This window comes from Symphalangus syndactylus, chromosome 4 (assembly GCF_028878055.3).
Source record: "Symphalangus syndactylus isolate Jambi chromosome 4, NHGRI_mSymSyn1-v2.1_pri, whole genome shotgun sequence".
Classification (NCBI taxonomy): domain Eukaryota; kingdom Metazoa; phylum Chordata; class Mammalia; order Primates; family Hylobatidae; genus Symphalangus; species Symphalangus syndactylus.
Genome location: NC_072426.2, coordinates 117957129 through 117972880, shown reverse-complemented (window position 1 = coordinate 117972880; position 15752 = coordinate 117957129). Strand labels below are relative to the sequence as shown.

The window sequence follows — 15752 nt, the reverse complement described above, 5'->3', positions numbered from 1 at the left end:
TACCACAATTGATATTTTCCTGTAATTTGCAACCTTTCACCAGAACCCATGAAATATCCTATGTTGCTAATGTACTGAGTTTCAAAATTTGCACTTTGAAACTATGAGAAAGAAGGTATAAATTTTGGAAACACCATATGTAAAAATGCTTACGTTTAATAGGAAAAAATTTGCAATATTCTTCCAAGTATTGACCCACTGAAAGGTAGAAATGAAAGGAACCTCAGATATTAATGATCCTCTCATTTTACAGGTAAAAATTGAGGCTCTTGTGGTGAAATGACTGGCTTACAGGCACAAAGAACATTCACAGCAGAGCTGGTACTAGAAGTCAGTATTCTACCCTACATCCCTGCTTCCACCCTTGCCTCTCCAAGTCTACTCTCAGCATGGCTGCTATAGATCTTGTTTAAAAAGTTTGGGCCGGGGCCGGGTGCTGTAGCTCATGCCTGCAGTCCCAGCACTTTGGGAGGCTGAGGCGGGCGAATCACCTGAGGTCAGGAGTTCGAGCCTGGCCAATATGGTGAAACCCTGTCTCTACTAAAAATACAAAAAATAGCTGCATGTGGTGGCAGGTGCCTGTAATCCCAGCTACTTGGGAGGCTGAGGCAGGAGAATCGCTTGAACCCGGGAGGCAGGGGTTGCAGTAAGCCGAGATTGTGCCACTGCACTCCAGCCTGGGTGACAAAGCAAGACTCCATCTCAAAAAAATAAATAAATAAAATAAAAATTAAAAAAATAATAAAAAATTAAAAGTTTAAGTCAGATCATTTCACTCCAGTTCAAAACTCTCCAGTGATTCCCTATCTCACTCATCTCACTCAGTATAGAAGCCGAAGACCTTAGCAGAGCCTGTACGCTTCGTGCTCCCACCAACACACAGATGCTCAACTCTGCAGTCTCATCTCCTACAACTGCTCTCCTCTTCCTTTACTCAGTTCCAGGCTGGGCTTCTCCCCCACCACCCCAAGTACTGTCCATTTCGAAGTCATGGTATATCTTCACCTTGACCAAGGTTTGAAAATTTGCTTCCCTGTTTCCCTGTACATTCAAGACATTATCTTGTCATTAGCTGAAACCTGAAATCTCACTACATGTTGAGTTACTGCAGCTTTTTAAAATTTAACTAGAGCAATGATGATCATACAGAAAGACGATGCACCTATTGGCCTATAAGGCAAGGTACCCACCCAAACTCTGCATTGGGAGATGCTGACTGGGTTTCTGTATTATTACAAAGGGAAAAAAATCAAAATAAAGCAAAGTATGTTCCACAATTTCTGAGCTTGGACAAGCATGGAGTCATCCAATGCCTGATCACACTGAACCCTTATCTTTTCCATAATTCTCTTGGAGATTTGCACTACTTTCCATTCCTCAGAATTGTAGAGCAAGAAAGGACCTAAGGTATTATTATTATTTGTTTATTTTTATTTATTTATTTATTTGCGATGGAGTCTTGAACTGTTGTCCGGGCTGGAGTGCAATGGTGTGATCTCGGCTCACTGCAACCTCTGCCTCCTGGGTTCAAGTGATTCTCCTGCCTCAGCCTCCCGAGTAGCTGGGATTACAGGTGCCCATCACCATGCTCAGCTAATTTTTTGTATTTTTAGTAGAGACAGGGTTTCACTATGCTGGCCAGGATGGTCTCGAACTCCTGATCTCGTAATCCGCCTACCTCAGTCTCCCAAAGTGCTGGGATTACAGGCGTGAGCCACCACGCCTGGCCAACCCAAAGTATTATTTAGCCTAGTCCTTTGACTTCATAGATGAGGCCATCAGGATCCCTGAAAAGACGATGCCATCACTGTGTGGCAAAACTGGTATCATCATATGATCAGTGAGTGAGTGATATGGCTATGCCATGATTAGTTCTCACACATCCAGCTGAGGTGGGATATTACAGGAATGCAACCCATTAGAGACCAAAGGCTCTGAAAATTGATGCTGTCATCTAAGTTTTATTTAGTAGTCCCTCCAATAACTAATTCTTCTCAAGGGAAGAAGCTCACCTAGTCATGCCCAGAAGAGTTTTCAGTTTTTGTTTGCCTGTTTGTTTGTTTGCCCAGAAGTCTTATATGTATTAACATTTAATCAAAGTCAAAATCTTAAGAAAAAAAACACCCTCCTTGGTCAAGGAGACATTGTTTGTAGGTTGCAATTAAGGAATTTATGCAATTAAAGAGCTATGCCAACTATAGGGTAAAGCATTTTGGTGCAGCAAGCGTAAGATCAGCCCCAGGGTGATATACATAGACACCTTGGGTATAAATATGTTATTAACTTCATGGGGTCATCTGATCTTCCAAATCCCTGGAGATTTAAACAGAAGCTTTAAAGATGATACATAGAAAAATCACAGACAGGGTAAGAGAATGAACTATGTGACTTTTTCAACCTCGGGTCACAGGCTTGAGTCCACTCTAGGGTAGTAATTGATAACTTATGACAGATGTTTGGTGACCTGTGTGTGGAGGGATGTCGGTTCAAGTTTTGTTTCACTTTTCCTGAACATATGTGGTTCACAGCCATCCACAAAGATATTTGCACTTACGGGAGCCTCATCACCACATCTTTCCTAGAAAGCCTAAGAATTTAATGGGAATTAAATTTTGTTATTTCTATCCTCTTAAGACTAGCACTTTCTTTTTTTTTTTTTCCAAATCTTAAGCATCTTTTCACTCACAGACACAATCCTTTTTTTTTTTTTTTTTTTTCTTAAAGGAATTCTTCTGAACAGTTTGAAACTGTGGACTAAGGTTTCTTATCAAACAGACATGTTTCCCTATCTAGAAAAGCCTGAGGACAGATGCCATTTTATGAAAGTTTGTGGTCTGTTTGGATCAAAGTTGGGTTAGAATAAGAGGGTGGTTTAGAAACAGCTTATTAGAACTAAACAGTATGGCAAAAACCGCAATTACCTTTGCACCAAACTAAAAGTAAATAATTTAGCTTTTTTTTTTTTTTTGACCGTCTCTTCAGTCACCCAGGCTGGAGTGCAGTGGCATGATCTCGGCTCATTGCAACCTCCATCTCCCGGATTCAAGCGATTCTAGTGCCTCAGCCTACCAAGTAGCTGGGATTGCAGGCACGCACCACCATGCCTGGCTAATTTTGGTATTTTTATTAGAGACGTGGTTTCACTATGTTGGCCAGGCTGATCGAGCACTCCTTACTTCAGGTGATCCGTCGGCCTCAGCCTCCCAAAGTGCTGGGATTACAGGCACGACCCACCGCGGTGGACCAATTTAGCTTTCTTTTTTTGAGATGGAGTCTCACTCTGTCACCAGGCTGGAGTGCTGTGGTGTGATCTCAGCTCACTGAAACCTCCACCTCCTGAGTTCAAGCGATTCTCCTGCCTCAGCCTCCTGAGTAGCTGGGACTGCAGGTGCACACCACCACACCCAGCTAATTTTTTTTTTTTTTTTTAAGTAGAGATGGGGTTTCACCATGTTGGTCAGGATGGTCTGGATCTCTTGACCTCGTGATCCGCTTGGCCTCCCAAAGTACTGGGATTACAGATGTGAGCCACTACACCCAGCCAATTTAGCTATTCTTAAAGAGAAAGTCACATTATTCAATATTTGCATGTTTGAAAAAACTCTTTCCACAAGAATTTTTGTGGCCATATATAAAACTGTAAGATATTTTAAAATAATGCTTTATTTTTGTGTTAAGCTTCAGTTTACTGGATTTAGTTCTACAATCAGATTAAATTATTTCAACTGCTAGCAATGATGGAATCAGTTTAGATCATATTCATTGGCATTCTCTTTTCTTTGTTACCCTACTACATAGAGGTATGATAGAGTAATTAGCACGTATTTTATCTTAAACAAGTTGTTATTTTTAATAGATTTTCTGTAAGTTGAAGCTGAGGACTGAGGAATTGCATAATATTTTAAGTGAGTGAACAGATGAACTTTAAGGTGTATATGACATGTACAGATTGAGTAAAATGGAAATTCTTTAGATAAAGGATTCCAATTTGACCTCCCTCCTGATGGTAATTCCTGAGTGCCACTGTGACCATATGCATTGTCAGCTGGCATCACAGGTCATGCTGGTTAGAAACTTATGTGATTTAGAAAAAACTCTTCTCATGATAACACATTATAAAATGGTGTTGATAAATAGCATCTTATTTTTCAGAACATATTTGACCAAAAGTTCCGAAGATAATTTTAATTTCTAGCCAATGATCTAGTTTTTAAAACACTTCTGATTATGTCCTCAGTTCTGGGCACTTTGATTTGTAATAGCTCAACATAATTACAGACTTTAAAATTAAATATCAATTGATGACTACTATCAACAAATACCTTAAAATGTATTGTAGTAATTGACAACATATTTGTTGTACATACTTATTGCATATAAATATTATATATTATATAAAATAAATTTATGTATATACTTATTATATAAGTGCAAAGATGAAAGACATCTGTTAAAAGCCTTACACTACATAAACAAATTTCCAAAGTTGGTCATAGAAAGGGAGAGACAAACCAAAGAGCAAATTTGCTTACAGATTTAGACTTTATATAAAATATTGAATCAATGTGATAGAAAGAGCTTCTATTGTAGCCTGAGGTTTGAGACATAGGTAGTTGGGGCTCTTTCATTTATATATTCTTTTGTTTTGTTTTGTTTTTCTTTGAGACGGACTCTCACTCTGTCACCAGGCTGGAGTGCAGTGGCGTGATCTCGGCTCACTGCACCGTCTGCCTCCCAGGTTCAAGCGATTCTCCTATCTCAGCCACCTGAGTAGCTGGGACTACAAGTGTGCACCCCCACACCCAGCTAATTTTTGTATTTTTAGTAAAGACGGGGTTTCACTATATTGGCCAGGATCATCTCGATCTCTTGACCTCATGCTCTGCCCGCCTAGGCCTCCCAAAGTGCTGGGATTACAGGCGTGAGCCACTAAGAGCGGCCCCACTTACATATTCTTGCACCCGATCTTCAGCACATTTCACTGATAATGTCTACTGTCTACTGTTGCTGTTATTTAACTTTAAAATCTTTTAAAGTTCTCTCTTCTCTGATTTCATGGCACATTTTACTGATCTGCTTTTTTTTTTTTTGAGTTGGAATCTGCCTCTGTGCAGGCTCGAGTGCAGTGGCGTAGGTGCGATCTTGGCTCACTGCAACCTCCGCCTCCTGGGTTCAAGTGATTCTCCTGCCTCAGCCTCCCAAATAGCTGGGATTATAGGCATCTACCACCATGCCCGGCTGGTTTTTATATTTTTAATGGAGATGGGGTTTCAACATGTCGGCCAGGCTGGTCTTGAATTCCTGACCTCAAATGGTCCTCCTGGCTTGGCCTCCCAAAGTTCTGGGATTACAGGTGTGAGCCACCACGCCTGGCCTGATCTGCTTTTCAAAATAATAACAATAATAATAATTTCTTGAGAAATATACTCTCTGTAACATCCATTTCATGTTAATTTTATAGCAGCTTTAGCCAATTGCACCCCTCCCAACTGACATTCTAAATCTGTGCTGTGAGCCATAGTTGCTAGTGGGCAAAAATATGTGCCTTCTTACTTTTCAGTCCCAGTATATTTCCTTTGCAAATCCTACAATTTATTAACTCTGTGGCAGATTGACACAAACCATGTTCCAAAATAAACACAAAAAAGACCGACATTACTATAATATCCAGGTTGAGAAAAACTACTATGAAAGCAAGGAAATGCGGCTGAAAGGTTGCTGTAGTTCTTATGGGTCGGCTGCTTTGTGCTTAGTCATCGTTAGTCATGTGCTTCGAGAAACTCCAGAGCTGGGGAGTTTGCAGAGTGAGGTGGGCAGCAAATACCCTATAATTAATGTCAAAAGTTGATGCTGTCAAAAGGTGTTGTTTTTCTCTAGTAACACATTTAAATAGAAAATATATCCTAGGTTTATCTTTCTGAGGTAAAAAAGCCACTCCACATGCGTCAATAACTTTGTTTCCAAGGGACTGCCATATTATTTTGGTGCAAATGCTAACACTATCATGAGTTTCCCATAAGCTATACAGATACATTTTGTTTTATTTATTATTATTATTTTTTGAGATGAGGTCTGACTCTGTCACCCAGGCTGGAGTGTGGTGGCAAAATCATAGCTCACTGCAACCTTGAACTCTGGGGCTCAAGGGATCCTCTCGCCTTAGCCTCTTGAGTAGCTGAGACTATAGGTGCATGCCATCACACCCCGCTAATGTTTAAATTTTGGGTAGAGATGGGGTGTTGCTATGTTGACAAGGCTGGTCTTGAACTCCTGGCCTCAATCGATTTTCCTGCCTTGGCCTCCCAAAATGCTGGGATTGGAAGTGAGCCACCAAAATTCATTTTACCAGGGACTATTTCAACCCCAGGGTGTCTTGCTAGCAGTGGTCACTGGAGCTTGTGAGTCATGCATATTTTCCTTCTTCCCCTGCTTTTTATGTTAGTATGATAGATGATGGTTAACAGCTTACAAAGCACTTCACATTTATGCGTGATTGTGCATGCAAAATGTTAGGTGTGACCTTTTATTGTCTGTATTTAACAGATAAAGAAAGTGAGCCTAGAGAGGTTAAACAACTTGCCCAAGGCCAAACAACCGGTAAGGCTTGGTAGGAGCAGTGGTCAGAACCCAGGTGTCTATCCGTGACTCTAGATGTTGGGCTCTCAGCCTCCTCATTGAGCATGCTGACACCAACCATCACTAATCTTGTTTTCTTAACATGATCTGCAGTCTCTCCTCTCATGCAGTGCCACTCATTAGAGGCATATAGCAGCATTTAGCAGCATAGCACCCTGGTTGAGAGCACAGTGTCAGACAAACTGCATTTAAAATCTGTCTGTGGTACTTGCTAGCTGTGGTATCGGGGCAGTATCCTTAACATGTGGGGCCTTCATCTGTGAAAAGGGATATTAACACCTACCTGACAGGGATTCCAGAAGTAATCAATGTAATGACTATGAAAGTAAGGGCTTAAAAAGTGGTGGTTATGATTAATAAGAAAGAAGAGTGTCTGCTAACAACATGGCTTGCTTGAAGACTATAGTATTAAACTTTATTGTATACTTGAAATTTGCGAAGAGAATAGATTTCTTAAGTGTTCTCATCACACACACACACACACACACACACACACACACACGACTGTAGTATCAGGAAACAATCTTCAAAAGGGAATTCTGTACCAAAGGGAATTCTCTGCCATTTAGAGATAGTTTTGTGATGTTTGATATTTTCTTTTTATGAGGTAATACAGCCACTGGAAAACAATGATAGCTTATATCACCAACAGATTTTCTTATTTTTTTCTAGTCAGAGACGGTCTCTAGAAGATGGTAGATATCTCACTTAAAGAGATGCCCTTTAAAGATGGCAGACTTTTTCTGGGGTCCAGATTTCCCGGTTTTTCATTTGTTTTAAGTGATTACCATGAGATTGCTCAGATTTATAGCTTCTATTTCCTTTGCCCTTCAAATCTTAGGTAAATATAAAGATATTAATGTAAAAACTTTCCTCACCTCTGCTGTGACTGATGGGACCTAAAATTTAGGAGAAGGCAGGGCTTTCTCTACTCAACTGGAGAAACATGGCATCTGTTACTCCAGTTTCTGCTTCAGTAAAAAATATGGTGAAAAATAAACTATAGATTAAACTGCCTTAAACTGGCATAACCACATAAATGCACATTTATACTTATTAAAAGGTTTTATCAATAGAATAGCAAATTCAAAAATAATGAAAGAATACCAGGAGCAAAAACTAACTCAACCAAATGGAAAATTACACTGAGTTTATTTCATATTACTACGGGACTTTTGGCTTTATGAAAAATAATTTTTCTTTGTGGACATTTATACATTTAAAATGAGATTAAACTTACATAAAAATTGAAAATGACATTTTTCACAGAGTACAGAGCATTGTGATATAAAGGATCAGCAACACTCAATAAAATAAAAATAGTTGGATTAAAAGCCATGTCATTACTACACTGATATTAGAAATAACTGCAGTCAAAAACTTTACTTACAAGAGGCCAAGTGTGGTGGAATCCCAGCACTTTGGGAGGCCGAGGCAGGTGCATCGCTTGAGTCCAGGAGTTCGAGAACAGCCTGGGCAACATGAGGAAACCCCGTCTCTACTAAAAATACAAAAATTAGCCAGGCATGGTGGCACACGCCTGTAATCCCAGCTACTCAGGAGGCTGAGGCAGGAGAATCTCTTGAACCCAGGAGGTTACAGTGAGCTGAGATCGCACCACTGCACTCCAGCCTGGGCAATAGAGCAACACTCTGTCTCAAAAAATAAACAAACACAAAAAACAAATAAAAACATCTTTATTTGCAATCTGCATGTTGTTTATGTTTTTACATGACATAAACGATTTGTAACCAGAATTTTAAACTATAAAAAAAAGAAGTTGCTTAAAAATTTTTATTTTGGGGAAGACAATTTCTACACTTTTTGAATGAGTTTGTTTATTGTTTATTTCCACCACTATAGCAACTCTCTTTTAGATGAGGCATTATGACTTCTGAGCAGTAATCTGATAAGTCAAAAAGTTTAAAAATGCCATTCAGTATACAAAAATGTGCCACAATGGTGATTCTTCCATTGTAATATTCAACAAATGTAATCCATTGCTTTCTTTCTATTAACACAGGCTTTATTCTAACCTAATGTGTGCTTAAAAGCAGAGTTCTCAGCAGTTTTTCTGGGGAAGCATTTGTTACATGATCTAATAATCACCATATGTGTATGTGTGTATAATGTGTATGCATGCTATGTTACCAATACTACTTTTGAAAAATAAATTGCTTCTCAATCTGCTTTGACTCATTTCACTCAAGCAAAAATACACCAGTGCTTCATGGGTTGCCTTAAGATTGCAAGTCAAAGAAAAAAATGTAAAAAGTTAGGTTTGACAAAGTTCAGAGAAATGGAACATCAGCCTCCATGGTTGATGAGGACTTAGATTTCACTAAATTTTTGATACTCATAATTATGTCTGTGATTTACAAGCCTGTGAAACCAGAGGCTGCCCCATCAGGGCTTGCCCTGGTGGACCCTGCATCCTCCTCCACATGCTCCTGTGACTCCCGGGTACCGGGACTGCTGTCTCTCAAGAGCTCCACCTCAATTGGCTCAGTCACCCGGACAATTAGCAGCTTTCAGCCTCACGTCCTCTCCTCCCCTGGTAAAAGGACTGCTTCTAAAAGCATCTTTTGAAATGAGGATCCAAGTAGATAGAGAGGGACAGGAGTCCAGTGACACTTGTTCCAATGATAGACAAGCCTTTCAGCTGTGTCTGCTGTGTGCTGCCAGCCGAGGGCTGCTGAGGGTGTGAACCTCTTCGTCCTCTGAAGAGGACTCGCAAGAACTAAGTGGCAGAGAATGGTATTTGCTAGTTTCCTTGAGGGGCCACCCTGTCAAGTGACAGGTGCGGGCATATCCTTCCTTTAACACACATGCAAAGCTAAGGCTGACTTTCACATTCTTGGCAGTCAGGGGCATTTTCGTGAAATTATACTAGAGTATCTTCTGGTGGCCTTGTCGCTTTTAACAAGGGTTTACATATATAATCACAATCCACATATTTTAAGAACAGGAACAATAGCAATTTTGCCAACTAGCTGAGCACCGTATTCCAAAATGGAACAAAAACAGAAAAAGATTAATGAGTAAAGCCATTTCCCAGTTAGAATTAACTTGAGATTTTTAAATACCATTTTTTTCTAAATGGTATTTAGTATGCTTTATATCAAGCATCTTACATGCTGCCAGAATTAACCCAATTCCTCGCTCAAGTTGGTTAAGTAATATATATAAACTAAGTAAATTAGAAAAGGTACAGGGCAAATGACAACTGGTATCCAACCACCTGCTCTTAGTCGTTAAGTCAGGAATAGGACTTGGGTGTAGGCTTGGTAGAGAAAATATGTCTCATTCAATGTGTAAGTGACCCAGAAGTTTGGCTCAGGCTACATCAGTGGTTTTCAAATAGGCTACACATTGAAATTATCTGGGAAAGCTTTAAAAACATATTGATGCCTGGGTGCCAACCCCAGATATTCTGACTGACTGTTTTGGGGTATAACAAGTTTTTTTTTTTTTTTTTTTTGATATGGAGTCTTGCTCTGTTGCCTAGGCTGGAGTGCAGAGGCATGATCTTGGCTCACTGCAACCTCCGCCTCCCAGGTTCAAGTGATTCTCTTGCCTCAGCCTTCTGAGTAGCTGGGACTACAGGTGCATGCCACCATGCCCAGCTAATTTTTTTTGTAATTTTATTAGAGACATGGTTTCAACATATTGGCCGGGTTGGTCTGGAACTTCTGACCTCAGGTAATCCTCCTGTCTTGACCTCCCAAAGCATTGGAATTACAGGCATGAGACACCACACCCAGCTTGGCTATAAGAATTTTTGAGAGCTCCTGGGCCATTATACTATGAAGCCATTCTTCACAGCATCATTAGAGGCATTAGTCTATCATTGCCAAAGACTTTACATAGACAAAGCTGGTTCTAGCACTTGCCAGAAGCTCTGATTTCAGAGCTCAGATATAAGCTTAATTTAAAGATTTCAAATCACCCAGTATCTTAAAGAAGTGTTTCTTTCTGGAGATAGTAAAATTTTTGTAATTTTTGCGCTTTGGAATAAAATGGTAACAACAGAACAGTAACAATGCTGCAAGTGCACATGCACACACACAGCCACACACACAATGAAAGTTTTAAAGTTTGCTCATCAGTTTGACACGTGGCCCCTTCTTCACAGTGCCAGTATTAGTGATTAGCTTGTAGAGTACACTATCATCAAAGAGCTATCAAATCACTACATATTTTAAAAACATATTCCTGACTTACTCTTTAATCTCAATGCCACAACTTTGTTTTCTGTAGCAAAAAGAAGTTAATTCTTTAGCTTGTGCTTTGCATTTTTTGCAGATTAACTTTTTCTCTGTGAACTGTAGACAGTGTAGCCCCCAGGGTACTACAGTCTCCTACAATTTAGGCAGCACGATCTTGGTGTTTAAAAACAAGACATCATCTTTTGAGCTTCAGTCAGGACCCATTTAGGAAGAGTTGTCCAAGTTCCCTTATGATTGGCTCTTGGCTGATGGCATCCCTCTCAAGCAGTTATAAGAGTCAGAGCTGGTAGAGGTTTAAAGAGATAAGCAAGTCCAACTCTTGGCCACAAAAAAGGTCAGCTTTTACCATGTGACAGAAATCACTCCCAATTAATTTACATTAGCAGACAAGGAATTCCAGATTTTTTTTAATAGCCAGCCATAGATTTTAGAAACTCTTATAATCAGAAATTCCTCCTTATGTCTGACTTAACATATTCCTCTGGGTCATCAATTAATGTAATTGTGAAGGGGTTCTGCACTGTGGTTTTTATTATTCTCAATTTCAAACATGTGGAGGTTGGATTTAGTAGATATTACCAATTCTGTGATTTGAGTATTGCAATTAATACTTCAGTCTGTTAAACAGCCTTATGACCTTTCTTAGGATTTTAAAACTGAAAAAATAGAGAATAGTTGATATGTATAATAATTTATGAAAAGTCGTATTGGCATTATTTATGCAAAATGATTATTGACAAACAGAATACTGTCATAAATATATGATAACTTTCATATATTAAAGAAGCCAGAAATAGCTGTGAAAATGCTTTTACATTACAAGTCTCTGAGGGGCAACCACCAAAGTCAGTGCTATGATCAACCCATAAATGTGGTGGTATCTGCCCCATCATACTGACAGTGGCCTTAACTCTTCCAATCGGGGAGTTCCATAGACACTGAGATAAAGGCCTCATGCAGCATGACCTGCTTGAAGTAAGAAGGATGTGATCTTATTACTCACTATACACTCTGATATCCATGTGATATATTCTTACCTTGTGGACATAATTTGTGCTAAAACACCAAAGGAATTTAAAATATTGCATCTTAAAATATGTCATATAAGTTCACTAGAATAATAGATTTTGAAGTATATTTTAGGCCCCAGAAATCCGGGAGCTTTTCTGGAAGAGGAGGTCCAAATTCTGCAAGTTTTCTTGTAAATTTGGCCAAGTACTGCAGAATTCCTAGAAGACTGCAGAACACACATACTCAGAACCAACGTACTGTTATATCCTTGCTTGTACAATTTTATTACATAATGAAACATCTCCATGTCAGAGCCGAATATGGTAATGAATCATCAGAGATCCCTTCGAAGGGTGTAAATTGAAATAGGGACGCTGAAGGAACCCTGATTTAAAAGGCAGTCAAATTGAAGTAGAAACAAGAACATCAGTTCTTGTTATAAAACAATTTTCCAGTATTCTGAACCCTCCTTACATCTATATTGCATCATACATATCTGTTTAATACCAACATTTTTACTCAAAGCGCATTTGAAAACTATTGTTAATATTAATTCTCTCAAATAATTAGTATTATTCTCAAATATCTGAAAATATTTTAAAGTAAATTGGCAATATGTATTATGGTTATAATCTTCAACTCAGTAATGCCCTTCCTGTGAATGAATATTAAGGAAGTCATCCATGACCAGATTAAGTAAAATGTACACAACAATAAATAACATTATTTACAGTGGTAAAAAATAAAGAGTGGAGTCATCTTAACTCTCACACAATAAGAAAATGAAATAGATAGCAGGAATATATCTATATTTTTCCTGACTTGTTTCTTCTGATTTGGGTCTTCTTACCACTGAGTACAGCACAACAAAGCAAGAAAGAGTTCATTTCTATGTGAGTAGAAGACTATAAATCCTCCTTCAGTTTTTTCTCAGTTAAGAAATGAAAAGGATAACCAGTTCTTCCCAAATCATATTGTTACTTTGTTTCATTCTAAAATAGGCACGAGCTATGAAACGTGTCTTAATTTTAGAACGTCATAATTTGCTTTATAGTTTAGCACTGCTAATGTTGTACTGTGTTACTCTTGTGAAACAAACTTGACAATAATTTTGTTTACATACCTAGGTTATTTAAACTGAGAATTCAAATTAGAGAAGTGAAAAAGAGGGCAATATATGCTATATAGATGGCTAATTATAGAAATATTTGACTTACCTGTAAAAACATTGTACAAGGAAGTCATAGTATAAGTAGTATTTTTTATGAGACAGACTCAAAAACAGAGATGGTGAAAGAATGATTTGCAATTGCCAAAATAACCAAAAGACCTCTTTGTTTCTACTAGCAAATGCTGATGTACAATCCTGTGTTATGCCCATTAAACAACATTTAAACAAATACTTTATAAAGCCAAAGATTCCTTTAAATGTGTCAATTACATGGGGAAAGCATGTCAAATATCAATTTGATTGCAGTGCACAATAGTCAACAAATAACAGAAATTTAATGTCACTGTCCTAATTCAGGTGCCATAATTATTGTTTCTTATGTTGCCCCCTTATTTTCTCCTGCAAGATTCTTTCTTTTATTACAAAGAAATACCTTCAGTGAGGAAGGTAACACTAAAATAAAATTAACATAGCCAGCACAAAAATAAATAAAATTTAAAAAGCCAACCTTTATTCCACTTTGAACAAGTTTGTGAATGTCCAAATAAGGCTCCTTGAAAATTTCTCCTTCAGGGGTAAGTATCTTCACATAACCTTCTTTTTCCAGAATGAAGAGACGGTGCGAGCCATCCCCACTATGCAGGGCACCAACGGGCTGCCGCAGCCCACTCACAACCTCCTGAATACAGAAGCAGTTGTGTTTGTGCTTTCTAAACAAATTAAAGAAAACCAGTAAGCTTTTCTTGAGATGAAGGAGATAAGGGATGCACTTGGCATCCTTTTCAAACTCTATTTCCTCTAGGAATCATGGTTTTGAGAACCATGAAGTGCTTGCTAACCCAAGGGTCACAATATAATTCTTTTAAGTGGTTCTTTTAAGTTCTTTCAATGGCAAAAAACAAAACAGCCTTCTATCAGAAAGTAAAATAAGAGAATCAAAACATGTATATATTTTCAAATGTTATAATCTCATTTTCTCATATTTCAGCGACTATAATTAAAATTAGTTTTACTCACAATAAATAAACCTTATGGAAGGCATGTAGAGAGAAAGTTCTAAGATCTATTTAGAAAAATCTGATTTGCTAATAGTAATTGTGCTGAACATTTTCACAGTGCCATAGGCTGACAACAATCATAAAATTCAGGCTTAAAACTATACCCATAAAATTCACATGAGTCATAGAGAAGCCAAGCTCATAATATAAGATTAGTAGTCTAAGTATTAAAAGCATTTAAGCTAGAATTTTAGAGAAACAAACTACCACAAAGAAAAAAATAAAGCATCTGGAGGATATAGCTGCTGAACACAAGCACAGACAGTTGATTCACTGTCAAAACCACAAGATTTGTCAGTTGGGTTTTTTTTTTTTAAAGATTAAAGAGCATTTATCTTTATGAACCTGCTGATCTCTTCCACTTTGTCATATTCTTCCATCTGGTCCAAGTAGTTAGATGCTGGTCCTCTGACTTGTTTTCTTGGAAAATCTGGAAAGCACAACCCACCATCTTTTCTTGCATAGTAAAAGCAAAACTCATCCGCAGTTGTTTGAAGGAAACCTTTAAAAAATATAAAAAGAGTCATTAGAAACTCTTAATGTCATAGTAAAATCACCTTATTTGAAAGATATAAGATGAGGAAAACAATTTTTAGAAACTAGATGGATATTTTAGGAAGAACCTAGACTGAAATAAAAACAGTCCTGTAATCCCAGCACCTTGTGAGGCTGAGGTGGGTGGATCACCTGAGGTCAGGAGTTTGAGACCAGCCTGGTCAACATGGCGAAACCCCGTCTCTACTAAAAATATAAAAATTAGCTGGGCATGGTGGCATGCGCCTATAATCCTAGCTATTCGGGAGGCTGAGGCAGGAGAATCACTTGAACCGGGAGGTGGAGGTTTGAGTGAACCGAGAACACACCACTGCACTCTAGCCTTAGCCACAGAGCAAGACGCCGTCTCAAAAAATAAATAAATACATACATACATACATACATAAATAAATACATACTAAATAAAAAGAATGAAAAATATCGGGGGTTGGGATTCCGATTTGTGTTTTAAACTCAATTTAAAAATTGTGGTAAAAGTGAAATAATATTGTATTGGGTATTAAAAGGCTCCTATGAAGTACAAATAAGACAAACTCAGCATTTATCTTGCTATTGCATTGATGTCTTTTCAAGATTCTCTGGTTACTGTATGTGGTACCTGTGAGCTTATCTCATCAGTATTTAGCATTTTTTCCTACAATACTAAATAAATTCCTCAGATGAACAAACAAGAATCAAGAAAGAGACAGGCCATCAGGTGCCAGTTTTGGTCATTTTACAAGTCTTAGTGTATTGCCACTTACATAAGATTAAATAATAAATCTAATGAATAACACAAGGTCATTATATGCTATAATAAACAACTGACTGACTGTGTAATGATCAAGCAATGAATTGGTGCTTATAACAGAGCCTCCATTTTCCAATATGCAAGTGCCTTTTTCCTGCACCTCACTTATAGGAGATAATGATTAATGTGTAATAGAAAAATTATATTTAAAATATTCCTTCAATCGTCCCAAACAGAAAAGCTGACATATCAACAAGCCAAAACAAAAACACAACAGAGAGTTACTTAATAGGATCTAAAAGTAAGATGTTTTTTCTTTTCTTACACATTAAATATTTTATCATATAAAGATAGCTATCTTT

General features: G+C 38.0%; 1 protein-coding gene across 2 annotated transcripts in view; it reads right to left on the bottom strand.

Moving 5' to 3' along the window:
- HHIP (hedgehog interacting protein) overlaps window positions 1-15752 on the bottom strand; it is a 93507-nt gene that overhangs the window by 66642 nt on the left and 11113 nt on the right. For both annotated transcript variants that reach the window (XM_063638227.1, XM_055276018.2), the window contains exons 3-4: window positions 14451-14607; window positions 13556-13757 (exon numbers count right to left, since the gene is read on the bottom strand). In XM_063638227.1, coding sequence (XP_063494297.1) covers window positions 13556-13757; window positions 14451-14607 — 359 coding nt within the window. The remainder of the gene's footprint in view (window positions 1-13555; window positions 13758-14450; window positions 14608-15752) is intronic.